At 38.6% G+C, this 10,793-nt stretch overlaps 1 protein-coding gene across 1 annotated transcript; it reads left to right on the plus strand.

The window, feature by feature from the left end:
• The first annotated feature begins 433 nt into the window (after positions 1–433).
• On the plus strand, positions 434–9,488 carry LOC114136220 (E3 ubiquitin-protein ligase MARCH9-like). Its single transcript, XM_028004076.1, has 4 exons — positions 434–1,320; positions 5,395–5,550; positions 6,963–7,155; positions 8,365–9,488. The coding sequence occupies exons 1-4, from the start codon at positions 970–972 to the stop codon at positions 8,682–8,684; spliced, it is 1,020 nt and encodes a 339-aa protein (XP_027859877.1). The 5' UTR covers positions 434–969; the 3' UTR covers positions 8,685–9,488.
• Positions 9,489–10,793: the final 1,305 nt, after the last annotated feature.

Below are 10,793 nucleotides of genomic sequence, written 5' to 3' on the forward strand. Positions count from 1 at the left end.
TTCCTGTTCGGAGGAGATGGAGACTCGTTGTCAGCACCCTGTGGGGTGAGGAACCGAGTCGCGTCGGGATTTCACCATGTGAAGAGGGTCTGTGCTGCTGAGGATGGTGCGCGGCGGTTTGAACCAAGCCACCATGGACCGGCGCTGCGTAATTTCGGCACATTGTTTCGTGTTTGGAGGAGTCCTGCTCTCCCCTCCTCTCATCCGTCTTCTCTGCTTGCGGCGCCGGGATGGTTCGGGGACGAGTTGACCCTGAACCGACGTCCAACGCTCCTTCACCGCTTGGATAAAACGGAACCGATTTAAAACCTGAAACTTTGCGGTCGGGAGCTGCTTCAGGAGGACGAGGTGTGGGACAAAGTCCGCAGAGACAGCAGGGGAGTTGATGGATGCCACCGCGGAGAAACAAAGGATTCCCACAAGCTGCTCACCTCCTCCTAATGAAAAACACAAATGCCTTCAGTAAGTGGGTTTTTATTGACGACCGACCTCCCTTCGAAACCCGTATTGATTTTCTTATTCAGACAGGGTTATATTTTGATGTTAACACCTTGGACAGCTCCTCATTGTCACTCAGAACCTCTACCGAGTCCTGTTGGACCTGCTGGACCGCAGCTGGACCTTCCTATTCTGACTTTAAGCGGCTCGGGGCTCCTGGTTTAGAGCTCTGTAATTGAATCCCGGTAGAAAACGCCTCCATCCATAAAGATAAACAGTAACCCTTCCTCATTGGTCGGACTGCAGTGCACATGCTATAACAACAGGATATGCAAAGAGCCATGGGCTGATCTACCAGCCTATCATGTTTCGAGCATGCTTTTTTTTTGTAGTTTTTTAATATAACAAGATGTGAAGTGCTTGCCGTGATAAATTTCACAATAGTAGACTTAATAATAATACTAATAATTATGATGTTTTAAAGGAATAACAAAAAAGAGGGCTGTGCCTGTGCTGTGAAGGTACTGAGACATGTTCAAGTGTCGTCTTGGAACGGTTTTCAATGAACTCAAAGTGTTGCTGCTGATGCACTCGGATTCGAGCAGCCGGAGGACTGACCCAGGCACAGACCCAGAGCAGAGCAGGATGAGAGGCTTCACCATCGCAGGCTGTGGCTGGCCACAGATGAGCTGCTCCCACCGGGACGACGAGGAGGAGTACTACGGGCCCCGACCACCCAGCCTGGCCTCCGGGGATAAAGAAGGAGACAAACCCCAGGGAGCAGGAGGAGGAGGAGGTCTGGAGGCGTCCTCCCTGCCGAGTCTCTCTGAGAGCGCGGTGCAAGCACAGCAGTGCAGGATCTGCTTCCAGGGGCCAGAAAAGGTGAACTTTTGTGTTTGAACACAAGTCAAGCGGGGTAGGTCATTGTTGTTGTCATTATCAGGAAAGTGTCTCCACATGGTTAAATGAGGTTAGTTAAGATGAACGGGTTTGGTAGTAGAAGGAAAATAACATGGTACATTTTGTTTTTGCACAAATAAAAATCTTGAAACACCTCCCATGCATTTGCAATCAACCCCGATTTAATCTGACACCCTCCCAAAATAAAATCTAGTCTCTAGAGTCATCAGAGAAGCCAGAGATGATGATGATGATGATGGTGTGACGAAATTTAAATCAGGCTTTGGTTTAAAAAAAAAAAATATCGACTGTTTAAACCATCATCCTGATGGTGCAGAGACTCAACAAAGACTCCAAACATATCCAAGATTTTGTGTGTTGTTGTTTTCCACAGTCATTCATCTGTAACACTCCACGCAGTGCGCTCCAATTTCAAAGTAAAGTCATATAGTGACTAAGATTAAACCAAACTTCAGTGGTGATCTAATAATAGCTGCAGGTAGACAAAGGGCTTCTTTTAAGAATAGTCTGAGCAGAAAACTCAGCATCATAGAAACCACCAGAAAGCAGAACAGAGCTGTTATTTCATATTTTCTGCAAATACATTTTTAAAAAAGTACCATATTGACTTGTATTTTTGCTGTAATTAAAACAGAAAGTGTTTTGAGCTCTGGAGAAGAACGGTTCTTTTTGCCTTTATCTCCAAGTAGAAAAAGCTTAAACTTAATCATATTGCATTGAGATAATCTGTGAACAGAACTGATCAAGTCTTAAAACATTAGACTTCATCTAATGCATAAATATGCGCTGATTTAAATCATTTTACTGCAGCTATGGTTGTATGTTTGGGTTTGTTGTCTAGAAGGTGAACCTTCATTGAATCTCAAGTCTTTTTCAGCCTCTAACAAGTTTTCATCGAGCGAGGTCCTGTGTTTGAGCTCCAGCCATCTTCCCATCAACACTGGCCAGCTTCCCTGCTCTTACTTGAGAAAGTGTGAAAACATCAAATGCAAAGCAAAAATACGTTTTAAATCCCATTTCCACAAAGTGTTGGACTGAACTTGTGAGAAGCATGTGTCAGAAAGTTTTGTTTCCTCTCCAGGTATAAAACTAATTAAAGACCTCACACATCCCCCGGAGTCAGTCAGAAAATAGAGCTGTCAGACTGAGAGCCTTCAGGGAGCTGAATGATTACAATAACAAGAAAAAAAAACACACCACTCCAGATGTTTTCTGATTACTTTGGAGGACTAGGGGAAAATTTCATGAGATGAAGCCAAATGTATTCGTATGAAGGCATTCAGGAGCAGATGGATCGTGAATGCCTCATAGTGACACTTATTTTTAAATCTGCAACCCTGGGTTCAATTCTGCAACATTTTCTGTAGATTATCCTTTGAATTCCGGTGTGTGCTTTGACTTGACCATTTTAACACGTTTATCTAAACCATTCCACTGTGGCTCTCTGGTTTTGTGCTTTGAGTTGTTGTGCTAATGGAGGATGAACTTCAGCCCCAGTCTCAAACTTTTTATAGACTCCAGAAATGCATTGACACTGACAGATTTTGTCGATTTAATTTTGATTTGTGTAGCACTTCATAACAACAAGAGCTACAGAAAGTGCTTTGCAACATGCATAGATGACAAAAAGAAAACAAAAAACAGACTAAAAGACATTAGAAACTTAAAAAGTCAGGTTATCAACGGGGTTAAAAGTCAGTGATTCGAATTCAATTCAAAGATATTTGATCAGTTAATTAAAGTGGATCTTAAAGAGTCTCTTTAGATGATCAATGATCTAATGTAGAGAGGTAGACTGATCCAGATAGGGGAACACTGCAAAACACAAACTCTCACCAAGTATTTTTGGTCTCGTTTCTTGTGCAAATATCTTACTACATTTAAAATAATACAAATTAATTTAAAAGTAACTTTTCAGCAAGATATAGGTAAGTAAATAAGTAAGTAATTCCTTAACATTGATGAAAAAGTTCTTGTTCTATTGGCTGATAAATTAACTTGTAACATGGGACAAAATGTCTTGTTATAAATTAAATAATCTGCCAATGGGACTAGAACTTTTTCATCAATATTAAGGAATTATTTACTTAAAACAAGCTTGTCTATCTTACTAAAAAGTTACTTGTAAGTTAGTTTTGTCTTATTTCAAGTTTGCTAAGATATTTGCACTAGAAACTAGACCCAAAATACTTGGTAAGATTTTGTGTTTTTGCAGTGGGAACAGCAAGGACCTTTTGGTAAAAACTAATCAAAGGAATGCAACCGTCTTCTATTAAAACATTTTCAGGCATTTATGATCCAATGTCACTCATTTTCAAATGTTAATGATCTTTTCTTTTTTACAAAGCACTTTTTTGTGGCAATTACCTTCCTAGAAAAGGAGAAAAACAAAACCTTCTGCAGCTGTCAAAAATATGGTAAAACAAATCATGTTCAAGAGAATAACAGTGAAGCCGCCCTAAAGAGGAGGAACGCGTGTGAAACTGTCGAAAAGAGGAAGACGAGTCAACGACATCTAAGGGGTCTGAAAATAGATGCTGGATTTATCGTTACTGATGAAGATCATTTATCGCTGTGAGTTGAAGCCACAGGAAAATTAGGCTGTTTTAAATGCAGAGAAGGCAGGAAATTGTAGTTCAAATGAACTTTTACATATCAGTCTATTTCTGTCCCTTTTTATTGTATCTGAATAAAATGATTCACTAAGAGGGAAAGGAAATATAGCTGAATGTTAAAAACTCCCATTCGATCAAATCCGAGTTGATCACCAAGATTGATTATTGACCAGTTTTGGTCAAAATCAGCTTTATTGACCAAGATTGTGCTCAAACAAGGAATCTGACTTCGGTTTCAAGCACTCATATGGATATCTAGTATTAATATGTAAAAGAAATACAATAAATGATTAAAGGAACAGTATGTACATGTACAGCCATTAGTAAACATTTACAAAGAAACTAAAAAAAGAACAGGAGGTTGTGGAAATGCAAATATGGTTATTTTATTTCACAGTAGTTAATTACCCACATCCCAAACTCGTTATTGTATTCATCAGAGTGACAGTCTGGGGACAGAAACTGACTCTGTGGTGGCTGTTTTCTACAAATAATATGTATTTTCTGTATATCACCAACCTGAAGGTAAAAATCTAGCAGTTCATGTTTCATGTAGTTTTTACAATACTGGTACTCCTGATGTTGAAACCCTTAAAATAAGCAATTGCTGTTAATGACCCCAACATCCCTCCTTAAGCCTTGTTCATCCCAATCTCAGCTGATTTAACTTTTCAATTGCTCTGACTGTTGATGAGTATATATTTACTTGTACCTTTTTCCAACTTATGCAGTTCAAAACACATCTCACCTTTATAACAGGGTTTCTTCTCTTTTCCCCATTTTGAATAGTTGCTAAAAAAAAAACCCAACAACAACACTGCATCAAATTCTTTACAACTCTGAATTAACTTAAAAAAATGCTTCTGTTACATTTATTTTATAGGTTTTTCAAACACATATTTTGCATTTTAGGGCTTTTGTTTGTGGTTTTCTGAAGAGCTGATAAGTGTCATTTGCTCTGCATCTGTGTATTTAAATATTTTTATATGCAGATTTGATTAAAAGCATCTGTTTTTGTTTTCTTAATTAAAACTCCTACCTTATGGACTAACTCTATTCAGCGCCCACAGCTGGTGAATTTCCCTGAAATACTGTCAACAGTGTTGGGTGTGAAGTTATGCTTGATTTATTTATTTTTCTGTCTTCATATATATATATGTACATATATATACAGTACAGACCAAATGTTTGGACACAACTGTGTGTCCAAACTTTTGGTCTGTACTCAGTTCAGACCAAAGGTTTGGACACACCTTCTCATTGAATTCAATGAGAAAGTGTGTCCAAACCTTTGGTCTGTACTGTATATATATATATATATATATATATATATATATATATATATATATTTTTTTTTTTCAACGTTTCAATAAGCAACTCAGCTGCTCGTCTCATGCAGTAACCCGTCTTTGTCCTGCAGGGGGAGCTGTTGAGCCCTTGTCGCTGTGACGGCTCCGTGCGCTGTACTCACCAGTCCTGCCTCATCCGCTGGATCAGTGAGAGAGGCTCCTGGAGCTGCGAGCTCTGCTACTTCAAGTACCAGGTTCTGGCCATTAGCACCAAAAACCCACTGCAGGTACACACCCAGAACAAGAAAGGAGATCAATTAATGAATACATCAGGGTTTGGACAACCAGGTTGCTTCTCAGAAAGAAAACGCTTTACAATATTTGAGTGGTTAAAGAAAAAACAGAAAATGTTACCATCGCTGTGTGAGATTCAGTGATTATTAAGTCGACACAATGGCACACAGTAGAGTCTACAAAAAGCAGAAGAGAAAATTACTTTCTTGTGCCATTATGCCATATGTATTATATGTTCAGACAAATTAGGGTAAAGAACATTTAGAAATAAACTTGGGTTATGGTTCAGCCCAGTTTGTTGCAGTTCTAGTTGGTTTAAAATGGTTTAATCTTTTCTATTTTGAAGCATGGCGGAGTGATGGGTTTACTGGAGTTCTTGCTGACATTTATGTCATATGTATTGTTAAATGTGGTAGTGGTGGTTTCAGGGCAGTAAAACAAAGCTAAAAAGAGAATATGGGGTATTCTTTTTTTCCACTCCAAAGACGTTAATCAATGTAAAAGTTGTATTAAAATAAGATTAATTTATGCAATACATTTTTATTGCCCTGTCTTGTTGCATATTGCTTCTTATTCATCTTTGTCTGTCTCTCTAAAATGAGTATTTGTATGATTGTGACACAGTACCAGTTATTAGGTAATTTGGATAACTGAAGCTCTTGTGCAAATGAAGCCTAGGCGCAAGTTCAAGCTGGAAGACTTCCGCTCCACCCATTCCATCTAATTACTGCGTCATCTTCATCACTGGACCTCGACCCGCCTTCTCCAATCTTCAATCAAGCTCTGTTAAAAGGCTCCACACCCACGCCGCCAGTTGCTTTCCAGCTTTGCTCAACCCACCTCCTCCCCTTCTCCACCAGCATTTCAAGACGTCATCTTTCCCAACCTCCACCACCAGTGTCGGGCCCCGGGGGGAGTATCCCTATTCAGCGTTGATGGGCTCATCTGAATTCGCCGGAATTCACTGCTCAAATCTCCAGCCGGGGCCCGAGCGCCAAAGAACTGTTATTCATTTTTTGTCAATAAATTTCCTAATCGTTTATTCTTTTCTGCCTGAGTCTCTCCAGATTGAAATGAAACCATGGAGGGAACAAGTGCCTAGTTAAGCATTATGAATACATTGTTTATACTTTGAATTTAATTAGAAAGAAACCAAGCTCAGGTAGTCAGTGTGTGCAGCATACTCTCTCTCTGAAGCAGACAACTGTTTTTCTTCAAAATGGATCGAATCTCGTTACCCCACGAAAAACACAAACCTCTCTCAATTTCACCACCACCATGATAAACATGAATTTCACTAGACAACAGCCGTTCATTGTTCATTATGCATATGTATACCGTACATAGATTTAAAATTGTTGGGGATTTTTTTGCATTCTGTCTTCCTCTCTCTCTTTGTGTCCAGTGGCAGGCCATCTCTCTGACTGTGATTGAAAGGGTGCAGATTGCTGCCATTGTCCTGGGCTCTCTCTTCCTATTTGCCAGCATTTCCTGGCTGGTGTGGTCGTCGCTCAGCCCCTCGGCCAAGTGGCAGCGGCAGGACCTTTTGTTCCAGATATGCTACAGCATGTACGGCTTCATGGACGTAGTATGTGTAGGTAAGAGATTGGAGCTCTTTGATGTGCTTTGTAAAGGTTTTCATATGTGTTGAAGTGCTTTATAAGTTTTTATTTCAGTCACAAACATGAGTGTAATTTATAATATGAGAGACAGATGAATCTGTTGACCCAGCAGCAATTAACTCAACTCCACAAATCTGGTCTTTATGGAAGAGAAGCTATTTGTGGTAAGAAACTAACGCTGCACACCAACATGGTAGTGGTAGCGTCATACTGTGGGGATTCTTTCCTTCAGCATGGGAATTGTACCTGGTCAGAGTTGACAGGAACATTAATTGAGCAAAACCAGGACAACCTTGAGGGGAAAATCTGTTGAAGACAGCAAAGGACTTGGGACTGGGGGAGAGTTTCACCTCCAAACAAACATGCAGACCTATGATGTGATGGTTTAGATCAAAACATATTCATGAGTTAGAGTGGCCCAGTCAAAGTACAGATTAGGAATTGGTGCTAATGATGTTGAAAATGATTGAGCTTCAGCTATTTTGCAAAGGAGAATGGGCACGAATGTCTGTCTTTACATAAGGCCTGACTTGAAAGAGCAGCAAGCGATAGTTTCTCAAACTGATTTAATAAAACTTACTTGCAAGAATTTTGGAAAACAGTTTATCCTTTCCCTTTTACTTTACAGTCATGTTCTATTTTGTGTTACTCTGCACAAAAATCCAATATCCTGGATTGAAGTCTGGTATCAGTAGTTAGCTTTTTGCACTAACAACAAAAATAATCAAACTCCACCAGTTTTCCAGTTTCCAACTAGAACACAATCAATTTCTAAAGCAAACTGAAGCCAACACTAACAGTGAACTACACTCCTCTTCATAAAGGGACAGTTTTAAAAAATCATTAAAATATTTCCTACAGCTCAGGAGCAGTGGTTTCTGTGGGCCACAATAACTTAAATTAATCTGTTGAGGATGAAGAGATTTATGATTAGTTGTTCTCTCAAAATGTTCTGTACTTGTTTACAAGTCTGAGTCCACATTTAAGTAACAAACACTTATTGACTATTTGTATGCTATTTGCCATCATGTCTGGCTGTAAATCTCCAAAATACAATCCTGGTACATGACGTACCTTCTGTACTTTTTAGTGCTCTCAGATTGTTGTTGAACAAGCACTTGTTTGTCTGTTTGTAAGACTATTTCCTGCCCCAATCTCTCCCGACCTTTTGCCCTTAACACCCAGGTCTTATAATCCACGAAGGATCATCTGTTTACCGGATCTTTAAGCGCTGGCGGGCAGTGAACCAGCAGTGGAAAGTGCTGAATTATGAGAAAACCAAGGATCTGGGCGACTCCATCAGTTCAAGCAGCAAATCCGCCGGTCAAGTCGAAAGGAACTTTTCAAACGGCATCGCGGCCGACGGACGGAGAACGAGTCGACACATCAGGGCCATCCTCACCCACCACTGTGGCTACACTATCCTGCACATCCTCAGCCAGCTGAGGCCCTCGAACCTGCATGGTGCCAACCAGGAGGTGGTCATGAGAGTGACCACGGTGTGAAGTCATGCTACGGTCTTTGAGGAGGAAACAAAAGTGCTGATAAAATAAAATCCTAATGTGCCATAAAAAGTACCTGAGACTGAAGTGATAAGATGGGCTCTCAGGTTCGTCCTGAGCCGTGAGGAACCGTCTATTTCTGAAATGTGAGGAAGGCAGACCAGTGGTATGTAGGACTGAGTAAAAACTCATGGCTGGAAGAAAAAACATATTGATTTCAATTGTCTCCTGGTCTGAATAAGCATGAAAGAAGATAGTCAAAGGATGAAAAAAATAACATTTCCAAATTTTGTTCAATAACACCTTTTCTGAACGCATTCTTCCTTCCTTCCTTTCTCCCTTCAACATACTGAAAGCCAACCCACGGCTGAAGTTTCTGCCATAGTCTCATGGTGAAATTTAATGTCGTAGGTTTTACAATGCAGGTAAAGGATACAGAACTTTGGAAAGTCACGTTTGGAAAAGTCTGGAATTATTCTCCAAAATCCTGGGTAAACTTTTTATTTATAAACCCTGTGACCATTTTTACCATGATAAATGTCTCAAAATGTGATTTAGACTTTTTTTAACTTTATTTTATTTATATAAAAAAGAAAAAAAACATGTAAAAACAGATATTAATATTGCTCCCTTCCTTGCCCTCATATACCTTCACAAAGAAACACAAACCCGCACATGCAAGCACTCCTAAAAGATTTAACGGATACAGTTTATGCCCGCCTTCAGAAAAAAGTTGATGTGGCATATTTGTTCAAATGTTTTAAACTGATGTCTGTATTAAAGTGTGTGTTGACTGGAGGACAAATATGCCTGTTTCATGTTGTTGTTGGGTTTGAAACAAATATTTCAAGATGGAGAAAACTCTCATCTATTAAAATGAGCAAAAAGCCTTAAAATAGTTTTTTTTAACCTTTTTTTCGTTACTAAAAAAAATAACGAAAATCAGTCTAACCACTTTCTGTGTCAGCTCAGGTATGACCAGAATTATTTCTGTCTACAGTGTTTTCTCAAAAAATAGCAAGACATCATAAGGTATCGGAAAGAGAAAATGAACCAAATCTGGTTACTTTTTGTATTCAGCTACTAAAAGCCTGAAGCTCCCACTTTCATCTATTCAAACAAGTTTATACAAATATAAAGTACATGGGAATGTTCTGCCATTATACAGTTCAGGGAGGAGACATGTTAATCTGTGCCTCGCAGAATAACATGTTTTGGTGTAAAATGTGTGAAACTGTCCCACCTTTATACCTGTGTGACCCTGCAAGGACAGAGACAGTAACTTTTGGAGAAATGCTTTGTTATTTAGTAATTATATTAAGTTGTTATTATTCATTTGGATTCTTTTTTTCATTTTAGTCTTTAAATCTACACATTTGCTCATGGTCTTATATTTTTGTCTGCCTGATGACATTATAAAATCTTAAATCAGATGTTATGAGCAGTCTTTGCTTGATTTCCCTTTCTACAAAATACTTTTTTACTCTTACTTGAGTTATTTCTTGGATGCTTACCTTTCACTCTCCTATGGAAGCCCATTTCCGCCATGAAAAAAAAAAAAAAGACCAACAGGAAGTCATAATTTCGACTTTCAAAGTCATAATTATGAGATTTAAAGTCATAATTTCGACTTTCAAAGTCATAATTTCGACTTTCAAAGTCATAATTATGAGATTCAAAGTCATAATTTCGACTTTCAAAGTCATAATTATGAGATTCAAAGTCATAATTTCGACTTTCAAAGTCATAATTATGAGATTTAAAGTCATAATTTCGACTTTCAAAGTCATAATTATGAGATTCAAAGTCATAATTTCGACTTTCAAAGTCATAATTATGAGATTCAAAGTCATAATTTCGACTTTCAAAGTCATAATTATGAGATTTAAAGTCATAATTTCGACTTTCAAAGTCATAATTTCGACTTTCAAAGTCATAATTATGAGATTCAAAGTCATAATTTCGACTTTCAAAGTCATAATTATGAGATTTAAAGTCATAATTTCGACTTTCAAAGTCATAATTATGAGATTCAAAGTCATAATTTCGACTTTCAAAGTCATAATTATGAGATTTAAAGTCATAATTTCGACTTTCAAAGTCATAATTTCG

The sequence above is a fragment of the Xiphophorus couchianus genome, chromosome 20, assembly GCF_001444195.1.
Source record: "Xiphophorus couchianus chromosome 20, X_couchianus-1.0, whole genome shotgun sequence".
In the NCBI taxonomy this organism is placed as follows: Eukaryota; Metazoa; Chordata; class Actinopteri; order Cyprinodontiformes; family Poeciliidae; genus Xiphophorus; species Xiphophorus couchianus.